At 33.9% G+C, this 20,815-nt stretch overlaps 2 protein-coding genes across 5 annotated transcripts in view; one reads left to right on the plus strand and one right to left on the minus strand.

The window, feature by feature from the left end:
- LOC148308706 (uncharacterized) overlaps positions 1-2,012 on the plus strand; it is a 34,955-nt gene extending 32,943 nt beyond the window's left edge. For all 4 annotated transcript variants that reach the window (XM_088261260.1, XM_088261262.1, XM_088261261.1 and 1 more), the window contains one exon: positions 755-2,012. In XM_088261260.1, coding sequence (XP_088117386.1) covers positions 755-1,033 — 279 coding nt within the window. In that variant the 3' untranslated portion in view covers positions 1,034-2,012. The remainder of the gene's footprint in view (positions 1-754) is intronic.
- Positions 2,013-4,783: 2,771 nt separating this feature from the next.
- Positions 4,784-19,401, minus strand: LOC148308707 (transmembrane protein 192). Its single transcript, XM_088261270.1, has 5 exons — positions 19,145-19,401; positions 18,801-19,043; positions 13,632-13,911; positions 11,761-11,930; positions 4,784-7,266 (listed from the first exon to the last, which is right to left on the minus strand). Exons 1-5 carry the CDS (start codon positions 19,181-19,183, stop codon positions 7,147-7,149), a joined length of 852 nt encoding a protein of 283 aa, XP_088117396.1. The 5' UTR covers positions 19,184-19,401; the 3' UTR covers positions 4,784-7,146.
- Positions 19,402-20,815: the final 1,414 nt, after the last annotated feature.

Here is a 20,815-nt window from a genome sequence, read left to right on the forward strand (position 1 = left end):
TAACTTATAATATCCCTGTATATCGTGTTAAAACTAAATTATAATATAAAACAACAACCGACCGGTTTTGAAGCAAACAGCTTCTTCAAGACTACTTACTTTATTTTTATTGTTGACATCTCATCAAAGATGAAGAAGAATATGGAAGCCTGGGCATTTACGGGGCTGACGACCGTCATTGGCTGGTTTAGGTGATCACTTTACACACGTGTAACATTCACCAATTCTACCCATTATTGACAACCACACTACCCTAATTCTTGGAAGTTCTATATATATGAACCAACTTTGAAACATTGTTCTTAAATCACTAGAACTTCACTAGAGACAATCTATTGGTGAGATGAAAAGAAGCTTTTTATTGAGCAGAAACTCTTTTATTAGTATGTGAGGTCCGAATTCTTGATTATAATCACACACATGAGAAACGCCAGAAAATATCATTTTCATTTTTATCATTTTAGCTTATAATTTGACCGGATAATTTATTTACAACATGTTAATAAAATACAACTTAGACTCAAAAAATCTGTGTTTGATTTAACAATTAATACATAAAATAAGGCATAGTATTATGTTTGTTTATATTATAAAATAATTTAATCAGAGTGACGTCAAAAAGTATGGTAACTGTTTTAAAATTCCCACACCGACAGAGACCTTAGCTGTGACTTGGGTGTCGGATTACCTTATCTATACGGAACTGTGCAACGAATCAACAGTTATACCAACATTGCATTTACCTTGATTACAGGCCGCTGAATTAGCCGAAATCGCCAGGCAAGAATCTGAACTGGCCGCATTAGCCAAGCAGGAAGCCGAACTCGCCGAACTGGAGAGGCAAGAGGCGGAGCTCGCCGCCCAGGAAGCCGAGGAGCCCGCTGCTACCGAGGAGCCCGCGGAGCCGGAACCTCAAGTGGAAGAACCAGAAACTCCAGAAGTCCAGGAAGAAGAGCAAGCCCCGGAAGTGGAAGAAGCCAGCGAATCCCACGACGTGGCGGAAGCTGAAGTCACTGAAGATGAAGAGGAATAAAGCGTGTTCGTCCTTTAAGTTATTGTGTACATACTGTATTATTTATTACTGTTGATTTTTTAGATGTTTATCTTCTGCATAAAAGTGCAATCATTTCTAATTTAATTTGTGCATTTATCCTTTTATTTTAAGATATAGTAAAATGTGTTCAAAACCACAGTAGATGTGTATTGCCATACTAAGAACAGAAGGAGTAACTCGTGCCTTGAGATATCGTTATGTTTTCATGGACGCACATAGTTTTTTTTTTAAAGATAGTCACAATAATAATTTAACACGTTCACCATTATGACTGCTGTAGCACTTAAATTCATGTCTCTCATTTTTTTAAAACACAAGTAGGATGAGCTTACTCGGCTTAATGCAGATACGACTTCTGAGCTTAGTACAGCAGTGTAGATGAAAGAAAATCTAATACCTGAATAACATACCGTAAAATTCAAACTCTCTTTGATCTATTTAATCAGTTTCAAAAATCACACTCATAACGCGAAGTTAAATATACTAAAATGCATTTCGTTTGTCTTATTTCTTGAGATTTATTTTTAAGAAAATCAAAGAATAATAAACATATCACAATTAACGCGCCTACTTTTGACGCTGTCTGTTTCATAGAGAAATAACTGCGTTGATATTTTTGTTGTTGATGTTATTTATTAAAAAGACATATTTTTGATTTGTGTAATATTTTTACGTAATATAATGTACGAAAAGTAAATCAGTAATAACAAACTTCTTGTGAATTCTAATTCATTACTTGTTTTTCTACATTTCAATTTTAACATTGAGTAGTGTCTTTAGTAACAAATCTTCCGGTATTTTTTAAAGCAAACACTCTTGTTAACTTGTGCAATATTTGCTTTACTTTTAAGTTCATCACCAAAGTATAATTTTACTTCTGATGTTCAAATTTTTTAAGTTGTCAAGTCCCAAAAGCAAAAAAAATACAAATTATTTGAATAAATACTTGGGAAAACTTGAACCGAATTTTATTTACTGAAAAAACATAATTCCTGTAAGATTAGTTTTATGTTACACAGAGGTCATTTAAACCAGCCAATGACAGATCACAAACCCTGTAAATACCCAGATTTCTATATTCCTATCTCAATTACTTATTTATCTACGTTAATATAGATAGCGGATTGTGGTTTCGCATTGTTAGTATTGCACACTATGAGTAAGAATTTGTAGGTTCAACTCCCACTCTACCACAACTTGGTTCCTCTTTTAAAACACCAACAGCTTAAGTTTACCTGAAAATATACTGCATTTAAATATTAACGTTTATCATAAGAACAATTAAAAAATATTATAATTAAAGTGCTAATATTATATACTATTTACCTTACCTTAGCTTAATTAAAAAAAAAATCACTGGATCAGTCTAGTGCAGGTCCTGTGTACTAGTATGAACAAGAACTGAGATTCATTTAAAAATTTATTGCAATGGTTAGGGCATTTGGTTACCGTGTTGAAGGTAAAAAAATCACTCTTCTATTAATTTAATACCACCCTGAACTGGTACCCGCAGTGTAGGACTGATCGCCTTGCCTTCACTTAAACAATTAAGATAACACTGTGTCGAAGAGATGAAGCGACATATGCACCATTGGGTGCGGATAAGGTAAGGAAAAGAAAAATAAACCGTTTAGAAAATTTCAAATCATTTATGCAGTTTACTCATAAGGAGTGTCGATTCATCGATCCATGTAACAGATGTGGGTCAAAGAATCGTGGAATAAAATGGAACTGGGCAGGTCATGTGCCACGTATATCTAACGATAGATGGAAAAAGAAGGTGCTTGACTGGAAGCCTAAAACAGGATGCAGAAGCGTGGGTAGGCCCCAGACAAGATGGTCCGATGACATTAAGAAAGTGGCGGGCCTGCACTGGAAGAGAGTGCACCAACAGAGAACTGTGGAAGTCCAAGAGATGGGCCTGTGTTCAATACTGGACACGAGAAGAAAGCTGAAGTAAAGTAAATATTGCAAGCATAAACAAAAATCATCTGACGCAGGATTACTTCAGTTCAAAGTTTGTGTGCCAATCTAAAAATATATGTATTTCTGTGCAAGAAAGGAAGATTCGAGTAGGATCCGCTTTAAACAAGTATTATTGGAGACGCTATCTTCCGTCTATGTGTCCGCAAGAATCACGCAGACTAATATTGACTGTAACAGCACTGCACGAGGAAACAGGGTCAGGGGATTACTCAGATCACATGACAGAGAGCACATGTCTTATTTTAAATAAATATTTATATATTATATTACATCTCTTAACACAACTGTCTGTCTAACCGGATTTCAAGGACACTTAAATGAAGGGCCATTTTTATGGAGGGCTGATTCCGTATCATGTATTTCATAATACAGCAAAACTGTTATAATTCCTGATTCGTGAGATGTACGAATACAGTTTGTTGCGCCGGTAATTTCTGTTAACATGATAACTTATTTAAAAACTAACTAACTAACTAACCATCACGCCGCTTCCCCGCAGGGGTAGGCAGAGAGAATAGAGCGCCACACCACTCTGTCCTTGCAAACATTCTTCGCCTCTTCCACGTTCATGCATCTCCTCATACATACCCGCCGATTGTTACGACTCCTAACCTGACCACTTTCAAGTATTTGGCATACCTGATCGTGCCATGTTTTTCTCGGTTTTCCTCTACTTCTTTTCCCGCTAACATTCGCCTCATAAACCTCATAAATTGCATAACTTATTTTGTTTTTTTTTTTTGGATTTTTTGGCTAAAAAATTAAATTATAAAATTTATTTTATCGACATTTCAAATTCACAAATGACTCATATTTTTATACAATTTGAATGTTACAAACGTGTAAAGTGATCGCTTAACCAGCCTATTATATGTCATAAGTCATGTAAATACCCAGACTTCCATATTCTTGTTGAGATGTCAAAATATTAATATGTACTATCATTGAACATGAAATTATACATATTAGAAATGTGCTTTCTGTATTGTTTCTTTTCCATTTTAGCGGAGCGAGCCACAGCAAAGCGCGGCCGGGTACAGGTAATTAATAAATAAAACAGTGTACATGAATTGGGTTAAAATATATTTTAATCAGGAATATTATAATACAATTTTCAATATAAAATTTTCGAGTATAAATTTACTTATTTGACTTAATTTAATTTATATTGCTTTTTATTATGAAAAATAAATTTACAATGAAGTCTTTCTTCATACGCATTAACAAAAATCATATTGATCGAGAAGAGACTTGACATTTTCATGCAATTAAAACATACCAAATAAAAAATAAAAAATATTCATGTAAGTATATATTATGTACTTAAAAAATTTCTTTCTTAGTGTAAATAATCGTAACGTAAATATTATTTATTTAAATCTAATATATAGATACACATATTAAAAAATAATTAAACACTGAACATAATTTTAAAGTAATACGGTATTTTCATTGTTAAAATGCATTAATTATTTATAAAGTATATTTTTACAATTTATATAATGTTGCTCCGAATGTATGAAAATAATTTTTTCATAAAAAAATTCTGTAAGGAAATACGAAACGACTAGTCGATTCAGAAAAAGGCGACTCAAACGAAAATACCCTATCATAAAGATTTCTTAATACAGATTACTAAATATTACAAGATACTGATAATAGGAATTAAAATATATTTAAAATTGGTAACCAAAATAAATGTAAAAAAAATTTTTTGAAGTATCAAATTAAAAATATGGCATTTTTTGTTGGTAAATAAATTTATGTAAAAAAAATCACAAGACAAAGAGAAACAAATTATTAAACTCTACACAATTGAATTTGTTATTACACCAAAGTCATAAGGAAGCATAGTACGCGTCTAATAGCAAGAATCGCCGTCTGAATGACTTGCGATTTATGGTTTACATACCATACTGTTACTGCACAGTTTGGAGACCCTATTCTAAGTATTTTACACTGGGAGCGTGAACCGATGTGAATGGAAACATTGGTATTAATTTAAAATCAAGACGCATATGATATAGAATTGAGGCGCTGTGGCGTAGTTGGGTAGACGCTTGACTGCAAAACTGGCGTCGCGAGTTCGATTCCCGCCAATTTCAAAATAAATTTTAATTTTTTTGAAATTTGTTTGTTGTAATGTATTTTTCACATTTACGTTCCCTATCCTTACTATCCTGCCCGCAGACAAGCCTTTAAAAGAAGAGGCTTTGCGGATTATTCCTTATATAAAAAAGGTAAATTTGATATATTTTCCATTTTTTTGTTGCAACAATGATGGAAAATTTACACAAGATATGAGCAAGTCATTTAGATATGGCACTATTATTTAAAATTAAAATAATGAGTCAATATGGAAACAATCACCAAGTGTTTTACTTTGAAAACATTGTAATCTATTTGATATACCTAGAAAAATAATTTATTACAATTTGCAAGCTGAACAAATATATTTTTTACACACGTACAATCATAAACTGAGCGAAAATAAACGGATGCAAATGACATTCAAACAGATGAACATTAGAGGAGGAAAAATAGTTTTTAACGGTATCCATACGCTCTCGACGAGTCAACATGGAAGACTAGTAAACACGTGCACCTCATATTCTGTTTCATAACATAAGAATATCAACAATACCCAGGAAAAGGAATCAATAAAACTTGTGACTCAATTCGCTATCTGTTATGAAACAAAAAAATTAAATAAACAAGCTTATTATGTGTTACAGCGAACCTTAATCAGCACAATTAGTTTATTGAAAATTTTTAAATGCAAATATCTCTCCTTAAAAGTGCCATGTCATTTAAGACGTAGAGCAAACACACAAAGAAGATTCCGGAAGTTAAATGCATTAAAATCTCATTTTTGCATTTTCCCGCATTTTACGTTGTAAATTCATATTCCATCACAGAAATCAAAAGAAATAATTTTACATCGTCTTTGATTACGTATCTCCGATTTTACACATTTTGCAGAAAAATAATTATGAAAACATTTACTTTATGGTATACTTTTTTGACATTTTGTCTATGTGAATTTGAAACCAACTAAAAAAACAATCGAAGATTGAATTGGGCGATCTAAAATCAAGGTTACATTGTTATTAGATATTGTACAACTTAATCTTTACAAACATTTTGATTGCTTTATTTTTGCAATGTTTTATTATATGTATTTTAAAATACTACCCTCCTTACGCTGTGAATTCACTACATCAAAAAGACGAAGCAGTCCACACTTGTTGATGAACGCTATTTGTTCACAAAATGTATTAGATAAGCAGCTTTAGAATAAACTTGATTTATAGTCATAGATCCCATTTAAAGCAAATTGCTACACCTTATAGCATAATAATATTTGCTTTAAGAGTGTTTCTGTCCATTTACGATCAAGTTAAGGCGACACCGTATTGTAGGAGTATCTGTATACATTATAAGGAAAAAATTACCAATAATAATACCGGCTGAAAGTATAGACTGAAATGGAGCAAATTATATTCAATTAACAATTTAACAAACAAATTTGAATATATTACATTGATATATTAAAAATATATCAAAACCATGTCATATTAACAGCAACTTAGATATGAATCAACTATAAACATTTTTAATTTCCAATATCTCCTAACATTGCCAAGTACGGTTTGAAAGGAATTGCCACTTATATAACATAAACAAAATCGAAAGATAAAGATGAAAGGTTAGAGTAAAATAATTATGGTTTTCCCGTTGTATTACAAAAATATTCGCGTAACAATGCAGTGTTAAATCCTTCTTCAAACAGGGTACCGGCATTCGCAAGAGTCGCCAACCCAAATTACAAACAGCTTACGACTCGTCTCGGTTTTAATTATAGAAAAATAGTATTTACAAAACACTTAGTATCATCTTTGAGCACACGCGACATCACAGAGATGTGACGAATATAGAAACACTAAGATTAATTTTTACAGCACTAGATTTATCAATGTACACTCGACGACTTATCCGCGAGCCGTTTCAAGTTTATTATTGTCATATTTGTATGTAGATGTCTTTTGGTTTCAGTCTTGATAACAGAGATAAGGCACCGACACTGCAGGACGTAGTTTGCGCAACTACACCGAGGACTTGTCTCCCGACTGCTGATGCTGGAGGGTCCTGAGCTGAGCCGTGGTGGCGGATAGCTTCCCGCTCAACTTCTCGTTGTGCTCTCGGAGGTGACGAATCAGATCGGCCTGATACAATATAAATAAAACACTTAAGTACTTGGAAAAAGGCTAACATCTCATTACTACAATGGGCTACAGTTAACAGAGGAATTAATAAAACTTGTCCAAAAACCATTTTCTAAAATGGAGTACATAATAACCATCTCTAACGTGGTTAGACATTCAGCCAGCGTGCATAAGGTCCTAAGTTCGTTTCCTGAATGGTCCCAAAATAAATAGAAATAATTTATTTTCTCTCATAATTATTTTATTTGTTTTTAACAATAAAATACAATTTAGTAGATTCTAAAAATCAGTGTTTGATTTAAAAATTTAATATGTAAATTATTTAAAACGTTAACCAGGACTGGCACCTGAAGCGCAGAACTGATCATGTTATTGACAATGAAGATAACACTGACAAAATCTAATGCAGCACTATAAGGTACGATTCGTCCATCCCTATACATCCCAAAACAAATCCCTATTTTTGACAGTGATTTGGCACATTCTACACGAAACTTTTTATAGTAATTTGCCCGAATCGGGTCATTCCCCCACCAGTCTAGATATATCCATTCTTCCTTTGTTTTTTTTTCTTTTCTAATATTGTTTGTTTATGTTTTATACTGATTTATTATATTTAAAACTATGAAAAAAAAAAACAGTAGTGAAAAAAAGGGTGGCTTTCTTTGACCTACTTTTTCCAAGAGGTTGACCACAGAAGTGGTTAAACCAAGCAAAACTGTATCATAAGATGGAGACTGACTGGAGCATTTCGTTGTAACATAACGTCGTAACATCGCTCGGGGCGAGCATCAGCGAGGATCCGAAACTATGGATGGGGCGCTCGGCTCAGTGTACTGACTGCCTGAATGCTCGCATCGTAACGTGTTACGTTACGACGAAATGCTCCGGTCAGTCTCCACCTTTAAGTGTGACTCGATTTCATCTTTCAGACATCTCTAAGACATCAATAAAAATCTTGATGTATAACTGTATTTTGTATAATAAAACAACAACTACAAAAAAAATCTACTTTCATTTTATTTGACCAGTATCATCATTACCGAGATCATCTGACTAGCGACGTCGATAACAACGAAACCAGGTCACTGGTCAAATAAAATAAAAAAGGAAAAGTTTTTTTTATACATTTGTTGTTTTATTATATGACTGTGTTTATGCATCAGAAATTAAATAGGGCGGATAAGGTTTCGCACCTCGTAAATCACAATAAAAAAGTAATATCCTTTTCACTTCAATGATACATTAATATATTACATTTTTGGCAAAATTTCATTATCACATACACCACCCACAAATTGAGTAAATAACGTCAATTATATAAACAGATCACACTTGCTAATGAATATCAATCAAAGCAATGTGATAATACGTATGTAAGCAAAAACACTGGTGGTTTATTAAAATAATTAATAATCACGTTTTCATATGAATAAATACTATATTTTCAATAGATTTATATTATCCACTGACACTTCGTGATGGAATTGCATTTTTAATTTATTATTAGATTAAAACCAATATTTTTAGCTTTTCCACTTTTTTATTTGACCAGCGACCGGGTTTCGTCGTTACCGACATCATCAGACTGGTCCAGTCTGATGATGTCGGTAACGACGAAACCCGGTCGCTGGTCAAATAAAAAAGTGGAAAAGCTAAAAATATTGGTTTTAATCTAATAATAAATTACTATATTTTCATTTGCTAATATAACCACTCATTTCTGTATCCGTCTACTTAACTATGTTTATTTGAAGACCTTGCATCAAAAGAGATCTAACTCCATAAATGAATTTCTGAAATATTTAATTTTGTGGTTTATTAAAATAATTAATAATCACGTTTTCATGTGAAGAAATACAATATTTTTATTTGCTAATACAACCACTCATTTCTGTATCTGTCTAATATACTATATTTATTTGAAGACCTTGCATCAAAAGAGATCTAACTCCAAAAATGAATTTCAATTTTTTTTTTCACTTGGCTCTGGTGTTGTGATACATCCATACATTTCATAGTTTGCGGGTTATTAAAAATGAAAATAAAATTAACTTTAAATGTAAATAATATGCTAACCATTAGGCCGCAGGGGTATACAGAAAACATAAAATACCACAACGCTCTGTATTTGCAAAAATTCACTGCCTCTTCTACATTTGTGCATCTCCATCTCCAATAAAGAAATGGCTAAATGATCAAGAGTTAACCCTTTCCGGTCCCCAAAAGAATATTAAAAAAATTCAGGTAGACAGTTACAAATTCCAATATTTATAAATGAATGTATATATGTATGTTTATGTACACATAGATTAAACATTTAGTCTGCCTCCATGGTGTAATGGTCAGCATGCTCGGCTACCGTTCTGGAGGTCCCGGGTTCGATTCCCAGGGGGGGTCAAATAAATTTAAGTGATTTTTTCACTCTAATATTTATTCAATATTACCCTGGATTTGTACCTGAAGCGGAGGGCTGATCACCTTTCCTTCATGTGTTAACGATCAAGATAACACTGCGTTTATATGATGCAGTGCCCTATGCACCATCGGGGTGCGGATAAGGGTTTGAATGAATGAATGAATATTTCACAAATAAATGATTATTCAACTTCTGACCTGACCACACCCTGGTATTTAAAATATTTGTCCATCTCCCAAACATCATGCTTTAAAATTAAAATACAATATTTTTGTTGAATACACTCTGCACACATTGTTGATTTCAATTCAATTGTTTAGCGTAATCAGCCAGAAACTACAAAGTATGAAATGCACCGTTATTATATTTGTCATGTCAAAAGTGTAATCAGAGTATGAGTTGAGTGACACACGATATGACAGTTAGTTCAAATGAATGTGATAATAGGTAGGTAGAGGTCATGTTTACATACATATAAATGTGCCATTTGATTTGAAAATAACAAAACTTTTGTGTATACAGAGATAAGGCGTTTGGCTAGAATCAGCAGGGACAAAATGATAAGTATAATGTTATGGAGGCTTATCTCACAAGACATGATAATAAATTCAAGTAATGTCATGCTTGTGTTTACAGAACGCTTCCTAGAACATCAAGACATATTCTCTGAAGCAACAAATTTATAATGTGAATTTATAAATTTAAAAAAAAACTATAACACATTGTTTGCGAAAAATGCTTAAAAGCGTCTTTTACATACTGTTGGCAGAGAGTGGGAGACGCTTATAAGCGTTCTATTTGCTTACTTTTGGTAGAGCGCGAGAGACGTCAAAAAATATTGTACAGATGGAAATTTGTTTTGCGGTTACTTGTAATTTTTATTTATTTTTTTTCATAATACATAGATACATTCAATATACATATTCATTTCATATATACATTTATTATACGTATTACGGCTCTTTAGGCATGGCCTGTGTTGAGCCGAATAATAACATGGTAATACAAAATTTATATTTTTATTTTTTTAAATTTTTTAATAATATTTTTTTTTAATGATTAGATTATAAACATAACATACAGGAGATACAAAAATAATTTTTAGTTTAAGGTTTTTCAATGTGATAATAACACCTGGACTTTAATTAATTCACTTTCTACCTTGTCCCTTCCAATGTTAAGCAACCATCGACGGACACTGTTCTTAAAGACCTGATCTCTCCTGGAAATCTTAATGGTTTCGGGCAGCAAATTAAATATTTTTGGAGCAAGGAATGAAAATTTTTTTTGAGCAAAACTTGTTTTAACGGCTGGGCCAATATAGTTTTTATTTAATGCTGCCCGGGTTCGAATAGTTTGTGCGTTCTTACCTTTTCCATTTTATTCCAGAAGTGAATCAGTACTTCCTTGACGAACAGTTGCCGTACGTCTAGTACCATGTAGCTTGTAAATAGCTCATTGGATGGGTGTGTCGTTAGTATACAACCCTAAATGGTTTACTAGGGTCGGGGTTGATGAAAAACTGCCTGACAACAATGTTTTAATAATAATAATTATGGATAGTTAATAAAGCGCTATTTTTGTAAAATACGTTCACGGTGATATCTTACACAAACTGTAAATTTCTACATCTATGTCTCATAGAGTAGGAATAATTACTTTGTTTTTTTTTTTTCGTAAAAATCATGTACCATTGGGTGGGGACAAGGTTTAGAAGAAAGATATCACTTTACCCGTGGCAGTTGTAGCTGACCAAAGCACAAGATATCTTTCAGACAATTTTTATTCAAAACATTTTCCCAAAATTTGATATCTACCCAGAAAAAAAACAGTGAAGATATATCCCACTATGCATTAATATCTTTTACGCAACATATTGAACTCTGCGCAAAGTTTTTGTAAAAATTATAATATTTTATGAGCAATGTAAGATAATATGCTTAAAGGTATGTTATTTCATTTTGAAGAGCTATTTCACAAGAAAATAAAATATTATGACTCAGGAGAGTGATATCAATTCACTTGAAGATGTTGTAAAAGCGTTTATTGAATTTGAGATTGTCGGATTGTCTCACCTGTCTGGCGAGCAGGTCGGCCGTCTGCGTGAGGGTCTGGCTCAGGGGCGCGGGGGCCTGCGAGCCCCCCCCGCTGCGCCCCCCTCCCCCCGCGCTCCCGGGGGCCTCCACCAGGTGGTCGCGCTGCACGTCGGGCCGGTGCTGGCAGCTGTTGAAATTTGACACTTTCTCTGCAACAAATTGACGCATTTAATTCAAAGAAAAAAATCTTCACTTAAAAACGATAATTGACGAATCGGAACATAGAAACGCGCACGATGCGACACAACCTCCCATTTCGACTGCTAAAATACACTAGCGTCATTGTCGATTTATCAATGACCGCATTTTTTTCAAAGTATACCAAAGACGATATTTGGATTCTCAGCACTCGAACGGCTAATGAATCGTACATTAAAATATTGCCAAGACCTCACAAATCTGATTATCAAAAGTAATAAAGCAACATGGTTTCTTAATAAAATTTACGATGAATATCAAATCTGTGGGGAGCACCGAGGCGACACATGTAAATAATGTAGTAACAACTAGCATGTTAATTATTTTTTTAACCAACATTTATCATTTGCATTTTATATAAAGTTCTCAACAAAACGTGTTGAACTTATTTTTTAAATGTTTTGTGAACATTTTGGTAAAATGTGAGTTTTTCTTATCGTCATACATTTAATGACAGTCCCCTATCAACACATTGTTTGCGGGAAACGCTTGTAAGCGTCTTTTACATACTGTTGGTAGAGTAAACGTTCCATTTGCTCACTTTTGGTAGAGCGCGAGAAACGCCAAAAACCATCGTATTGATGGGAATCGGGTTTGTGGTTGCTTGTGATTCACTGGTTTGATGAAAAAAACCGCACAACAACAATGAGTTAAACATTGAAACAAGTCCCATGGTCAAGGGGTTTTACTTTTTTTTATTATATGGAAATTGTATTTATTATTTACCTTACTTATTATGTACAATTTTTTTTTTTTTTTTTTTTTTTTTTTATTATTAGATTAAAACCAATATTTTTAGCTTTTCCACTTTTTTATTTGACCAGCGACCGGGTTTCGTCGTTACAGACATCATCAGTCTGATGATGTCTGTAACGACGAAACCCGGTCGCTGGTCAAATAAAAAAGTGGAAAAGCTAAAAATATTTGTTTTAATCTAATAATAAATTAAAAATGCAATTCCATCACGAAGTGTCAGTGGATAATATAAATCTATTATTATGTACAAGGTTTATAGATCAAGTGGATTTTAGTTTCTTCTAACAAAAAAAAAAAAGATGTTTTATTTTAGCCTTTTAACCGCGTTAACTTTGTTCCTGAGAGACCCCATGTGTCACTCTTACCCACTGGCGATGCTTAGCGTCGAGAGTGAGACAGATATAGGGCATGATTATGGCGCGGACTAATTACCGACCTCAAGAAAAATCAGGGATCTGTTCTTTTATTTATCCTTGTGATGTTACAAATTATTAGTCAGATATTTCAACAGATGTCATAAGGCCAAGGATTGACGTATTATTTTATCCAAAGTTCCACACCATGAAAAAATCCCGAAAAAAAGTTTCGAACCTCAGTTCAACTTGGAGCAAAATAAAAACACGTACGCTTATGTCAGCCGCGTATGGGGCATGTTTTTTTTAAACACATACGGTTATGCGAGCCGCGTGGATCCGGTTAGTCAGCGTTGGGAGGAACAGGAGGGATAATCTAGTGTGGGCCAATCATGAATTTCTAAGCATTTGATGATTGCTGGGAGGAAACCATGCAAAACTCCTCAGGAGAAGCTGGACCGTTGACTGTCATCAACAGACCTTCCGTTCTTCGTGGTCTAGGGTTAACAAAATTTTTGCGGTCGGCGTGACGGGTCTACTCACTCATGTACTGGCCGTGCGTGACGGCGAGCAGCAGCGTCTCCACCCAGATGAAGCAGGTGATGTAGGAGACGGGCGTGCCGATGCCGCGCTTCAGGCACTGCTGCGTGAAGTCGTCGGGGTAGAAGTGTTGCGAGAGCGTCTGGATGATGAGCAGGAAGGCGTTCCACAGCGACACCAGGTAGATGGGCGCCCGGTGCAGCGTGTACGTCTTCTGGTAGAACTCCAGGTAGCCGCGCACGCGCAGGCTATGGTGGGTCTTCTTCAATATGTAGTCTATTACCTGGGACAACAAAAGACACATTTTCTTAACCTTCCCCTCCCGGTGATTTGCATTTTTTTATTTTACTACAACTTGACTTCTTCTTCTACGATGGAGACCTTGGGAGAACAAAGAGGTGTCGGAAGACCCCAAAAGAGATGGTCTGACTACATTGTCCCTGAGAGGGGTAAAAACTGGCTGCAAGCAGCAACCAACCGGAGTAAATGGAAAGAAGGGGAAGAAGCCTATATCCAGCAGTGGAGGTCAGAGGGCTCATAAAGAAGAAGAAGAAGACTTTAAAAATGAGAATATCAATATAAAATATAATAGATACGGGCTCAGAATTTGCATGCACTGCACCAATATGATGCAGTGCCCTATGCACCATTAGGTGCGAATAAGAGTTAGAAGAAGATACTTTGCGAAAAGTGCCATGTCTAAGCTAGATATAATCTGGAAAGACCGGGGTGTGAGTAACAACACCAAGACAAAGCTTGTCAGGAATTTGATCAACTCCATTTTTCTCTATGCTGCTAAAACATGGACCATAAAAGCAGCAGAAAGTATAAAAATATACACGTTAGAAATGTGGTGTTGGAGGCACATGCTCCAAATTCCATGGACAGCAAGACACACCAACGAGTAACATTTGGATGGCTTGACTCTGCCCAATGTTTGTACACAACGGTTTCTTTAGTTCTTTGGACATGTTAGAAGAGTCTTCGCTTAATAAAAGCTTTCCTCCTCCCACCATAAATGTCTCAAGTGAACTCTTTGGGGGTTGACTGACCGGAACATTTTGTCGTAACCTAATGTTGTAACATCGCTCGCGGCAACATCCGAAACTGTGGATGGAGCGGTCGGCTCGGTGTACTTACTGACTGTACGAATGCTCGCATCGTAACGTTTTACGTTACAACTAAATGGCTTCGGTCAGTCACTACCCTTACTCAAATACTGTGTTTCGAGTTTGATCAATATATCAAGAAGATTCAAGAATTTAAGCATTGTGTTTGTAAATCATGGGTAGAATTGGCGAATGTTACACGTGTGTAAAGTGATCACTCGAACCAGTCTATGACGGTCGTAAGACCTGTAAATGTCAAGACTTCTATATTCTTCTTCATCTTTGATGAGATGTCAAAAAAATAATATGAAAAATAACTCCTTTATTTGGAGATACTCATACTCAAGTATTTGGACACTTTCAAAATGTTGTATATTATTAACCCTTTTATCATAGATTATTTTAAAAATTAAACACATGTCGCTCACTCCTTTCAAGAACGTCATAAATCAAAAAACTTGATTTTTCAGGAGAAAGTTTTTAAAATTTAATAAAATAATACAATGTATTAAAAATAAATATCAAGTAACTTATTGAACTTTTTACTGCGCAACAGATTCTTTAGGTAAAACCTGAAAGTTTTTTCTCTATTTGAAAAATATTTAGTACATTTAAAAAAAATAATTAAACATTACCTTTTCTTCAAAATGTAAAAAACAACACTTTCTGCCCTGAAGCGGGTAAATATTAAGTTAAAAATATGCCTCTTTTGCTGGGAAATAATACATTTTCTAGGCATTCCAAAAACATGCACAACTGAAAATTTACGATTTTTTATTTATGACGTTCTTGAAAGGAGTGAGCGATGTATAATACCATTTTTTTGAGTTTTATTTCATTACACACGACTAGTTACAAAAAACTACAGATGTTTTCTTCAACAGGTGATAGACTTCCATATTCTATTTCATCTATGATGAGATTTCAAAAACAATGTAGATAATACAATAAAATAGTTTTATCTTCATTTTACGCTGACAAGCCTCAGGATATAGAATTATCGAGTTATTTCTTTAAAACACGTTATAAAATCTAAAAATAGGTAAATTAGAATAAGATGGCCATTAGTATGGCGGAGAGGATCAAGGAACTTGATTCTTGTGTACTTTATTACGGCCATAATTTATGTTGGCAGTTAATCTTGCATAAATTATGAAACAGCTTTATCTACAACTATAGAACCAGTTTGTGGCTGGAGATATTCTAATGAAATGTTAAACCTATGCAAAAAATATTCATTAAAATTTATTTTTGATATACAATACATCAAAACACGATTTATGATTCTACTGAAATTTCTTGTGATAGATGTTTTGGCTTACGATGGCATTGTCAGTTTGACAACGCCATCACAAAATGAAAAGGCGTCACAAAAAAAACTGTAGAATCATAGAACGCGTCTTCATTTGTGTCGCCTACTTTCAAAATCCGCCAAATCCATATAAGTCGATCTTCCAAAAAATGCAATATTCTCCGGGTAACATTTATGTTTAAAAGATATGTTTATCTTTAGATAAAATGTTATGAAATGGAGAATTTAAAAAAAAAAAAAAAATTATTTTCAATATTTCAAAAAAACACGAGGCACAAACCGATAATGACATCATCTTAATTTTTTGATTGCCCGATACGGGTCAGAAGGCAAGTTCCATGAAAATAGCGGAATTTGAAATACAACGCTGTTTTTAAGTATTTTTTAGCAGGGTTTTCAAGTATATAAATATTTAAACAATAAAACCCACAATTGGCATTCCGATAGAGTATTTATTTTAAAATCTTATAAAATTGGATCTGGCTGATTTTGCAAGTAGGCGACACATTTATACTTCATCATAATAAATATTATCTTGATAAAATTTTATTTGGAATAAATACATAAATTTGCAAAAAAAAATTAAAAATATATAATATGCGAGCAAATCACTGTAAGTAAATATTTTTAGTATTAGGCAAAAATTGTCAGACTCCGTAGTCTAGTGGTTAGCGTGGTTAGTTACCATGGTGAAGGTCCCAGGTTAAATTCCCAGGGGATCAGAATAAATATGAAGTAATTTTATGTCTATTTTTTGAAAATCCTGGAATAGTGATTGAAGTGCGGGAAACTTGCTTTCATGTAATTAATGATCAAAATAACACTGTGTTCATAAAATGCAGTGCCCTTTGCGCAATTGGGTGTGTTAGGTATATAAGGGTCAAATTAATGAATACATAAGTGCCAACATAGGAATGTATCTATACCCTTTTGGACAATTTTTTCTTTGGCTAATTTTTAAGTTTTTGTTAAATTTTGATTCCTTTATATTCTCCAACAGGTTAATAAAAAGTTAATGCTAAAACATTCGTCTACAATAATCATTAAAGCATTTTATACTATATTTTATATTTTATTTTTTAGTGAATAAAAGAGAAATATTTGTGTTTATATTATTAACACAAATGTTTCAATTTCATGCTATTTCTGTGAGCCTAAGCGGCTCATTATTAGAAATAGGTATCAAATTTTGGTAGAGTGGGTTCGAACTGAGAAACTCTGACTCAAGAGTCCGTGACACTAACCACGGGACCACAACCCGACATATATTATAAAGTTTTGTTTTTATTTTGCATCTTTTAACAAATCTCTTATTTATAATAATCTTTCACCCTCATAAGAGGAATAATTATAATTCAGTAATTCAACAATACTGAATGATGAGATAATTATGTAATAATATTTATTGCATTCACATTAGACTGGCTCCATATTTTTACCATATCGCTCACTCCTTTCAAGAACGTCATAAATCAAAAATTGTAAATTTTCAGTTGTGTATGTTTTCGGAATGCCAGAAAATGTACTATATCCTAGCAAAAGAGGCATATTTTTAACTTAATATTTACCCGCTACAGGGCAGAAAGTGTTGTTTTTGCATTTTGAAGAAAAGGTATTGTTTAATTATTTTTTTAAATATACTAAATATTTTTCAAATGGAGAAAAAATCTTCAGGTTTTACCTAAAAAGATCTGTTGCACAGTAAAAAGTTCAATAAGTGGCTTTATATTTATTTATAATACATTGTTTTATATTTATAAATAATCTCCTGAAAAATCAAGTTTTTTTATTTATGGCGTTCTTGAAAGGAGTGAGCGATATGCTTATACATATAATAAAAATTCGTAATACATTATCACTGCTGTTTTTAAACAGGAAGCTGGACTTTAATTTTTTAAAGTAATCTAAAATGATGACAAACCTACAAATATATCAATATTTTTTGTCGCTGTTGTGGGCAGATTTTTTTAGCGAGCAGAAACGCTAATTGGTCAAATAAATAAGAAAATATATTTAATTAGCAAAAAAAACTTAAAAGTACTCACTGTTAACTAACTAACTAACCATCACACCACTCGCCGTAGGGGTAGGCAGAGGGAATAGAACCCCACACTACTCTGTCTTCGCAAACATTCTTCACCTCTTCCACGTTCATGCATCTTCTCATACATACACGCTGATTATTTCAACTCCTAACCTGACCGCTTTTAAGTATTTGGCATACCCGAACGTGCCAAGTTTTTCTCGGTCTTCTTCTGCTCCTTTTTCCAATTACATTCGCCTCATAAATTTGTTTTACCGTTCTTTCCTCACTCATTCGTTCTACATGTCCAAACAATCTCAACACACCTTTCTTAATTTTATCGATAATGCTTATCTCAGCTTTGCATTCCTTACTTATTTCACTATTCGAACATCTATCAAACATCGTTTTGTCGCACATTCTTTTGAGAGATCGCATTTTGACTGCATTCAGTCTACTTTCATCCTTCTTTGGCCAACTCCATGGTTCACATCCATAGTGAAACATGGAGTTGGCATCTAATTATGACCGAGTTTAAAATCGCGTCAATTTATGCCCTATGCATCACTTAGATGCATACAGGTGCCACAAGAAGTATCAAAACATGATATCCAAATTCTTTTTAACTGTGATCGCTTCAACATAGAATCGACGCAAGTAGCCGACATAATATAAATACACATATTTGTTAAGTGGGTAGAATTAAAAAGAAATAAATTGTTACTTACCAGAGTAAAGAACCAAAAGCCGGCATGTAGGTAGAGCATAATAAAATAAGACCGACATTTGTGGTCCGTGTCTGGTTCTTCTACGGCGAGAACTATTCCGACAATGGAGATAACAGTCGAAATCACGATGTGAATTGCAGAAAATGGAATCGTGTTGAGAGGCTCGAAGTGATGGGGCTCTGTCGAAGCTTGGTTCACCAGTCTCCCATCTTCATCCGCCGACGAATTGAAAAACGTCGCGCCCTAAAAATAAACGAATCACTTTATTTTCAATTTTCATGGCACTTAACTTCCAGCTGCACGGAGAAACCTTTTACATCCGCATACGAATCGGTCGCACTTACCGCCTGGCTCGTGTTAAAGTCTTTGTTAATGCTGACCATTTTGTCAAATCGAATCACATCTAAATAGATTTATTTTTCACATTCCAAACACAACACCTCGCCGATGTGTGATAACGAGACAAGAACGCGAACAAATTTGACGACTTCAAAACTGATTGTATATTGCGCGGTCGCGGCAATAAACAACGCGCAGCTGTCTCGTTTCGACCTTTGACAAAAAAGTTGTGTTCTTAGTTCTTAGTTCTTGTGTTTTGCTTGTTGCCGCTCAACCAGTGCCATCTATATAAAATTATACAAGCCTTAGGCATGCCTAATATTATAAAAGGAAGATTATAGGCAAGAAGTTCGAACGAAATCCGTAAGGTGCGCATAGTGCAACTAAGGGGAAAAAACAAATGCGCCAGTATTCAAATTTTCATAACAGAGTTTTTGCCTAGAAATTTTCACTGAAGTATTTGTCAAATTATAGTAACTGTAGGCATAAGGAGTAAAAGCAGTCACAATAAGGAATAGGGTATAAACGTCAAATAGTTGGAGCCTGGTAGACACATGATAAGCTGTGTTGAATAAGCCGTAGCTAAAATTCAAAGAGACTTGGACGTTAGTTAGTATAAAAAAATCACTATTGAATTACATAATAATATGATATCTCAAGGAACTCGTACAAATTAGCAGGGTAAGTCTTTTAAATGAGCTAGTACGAATATAAGTATAGAACCTCGAGTTCCCTATCTATTGGTGCTAATTTCCTTTTTCTTTCCCATTAAGCACTTAGCAATAATATCTTTAACTCTGAGGTCTTTCATTTGAGTCATCTGCATTCTACCAAATATATTATTCTCCTATTTCTAGAACGTAGGACTTATCATCGTACCTTCCAATAATCATGATAGTTAACACCGCGTCAATTCGATGCGGTGCCCTATGTACCAATCGGGTGCAGATATTAACCGGAAAATGTAGTCACATGGACAATAACTAACTAACTAACTAACCATCACGCCGCTTTTCCGCAGGGAAGGCAGAGAGAATAGAACGCCATACCACCCTGTCTTTGCAAAAAAAAAACGCCTCTTCCACATTCATGCATCATCTCATACATACCCACCGATTATTTTGACTCCTGACCGATATGTATTTTTAAAAAAAAAAAACAATTAACCAAGATTAAAATTATAAAATTGATGTATATGTTTATTTATATTTAAATTTAGGTATGCTATATTAAGGTTGATTATACCCTATTTCATGATGAAACATTAATGGGTTTAAAAAAAATGGGTATGAAAAATTTCCAAATTTTTGTCATTTATTATCCAGATCTAGGAGGCACTGCACACACGTCATCTGTGGGCGTCAGCGGTAACGATGGAATATTTTCAATTTTTTCCGAAAAAAAAGAAAACATTCCGCTCGTTGATGCTTTGTGGGCAAGCGCCCTTGAGGTAGTATTTTACGAAAATGGCGGTACATAAATTATCCAAATTTATTTTTATTATTATTATTAACAGACCATAATGAATAGAACTATAAGTGAAAACATACAACGAAAATTTAAACGTAGGTGAATACAAAATATTTTACTTTTGAATACATTTTACAAAACATAAAAAATATACTAAAATAACAGATATCATAAAAATACTTTATGTTTTTCCTTCAAGTTATTAA

Source organism: Brachycentrus maculatus, unplaced genomic scaffold, assembly GCF_059751285.1.
Source record: "Brachycentrus maculatus isolate JH-2025_06_01 unplaced genomic scaffold, ASM5975128v1 h1tg000152l, whole genome shotgun sequence".
Classification (NCBI taxonomy): Eukaryota; Metazoa; Arthropoda; class Insecta; order Trichoptera; family Brachycentridae; genus Brachycentrus; species Brachycentrus maculatus.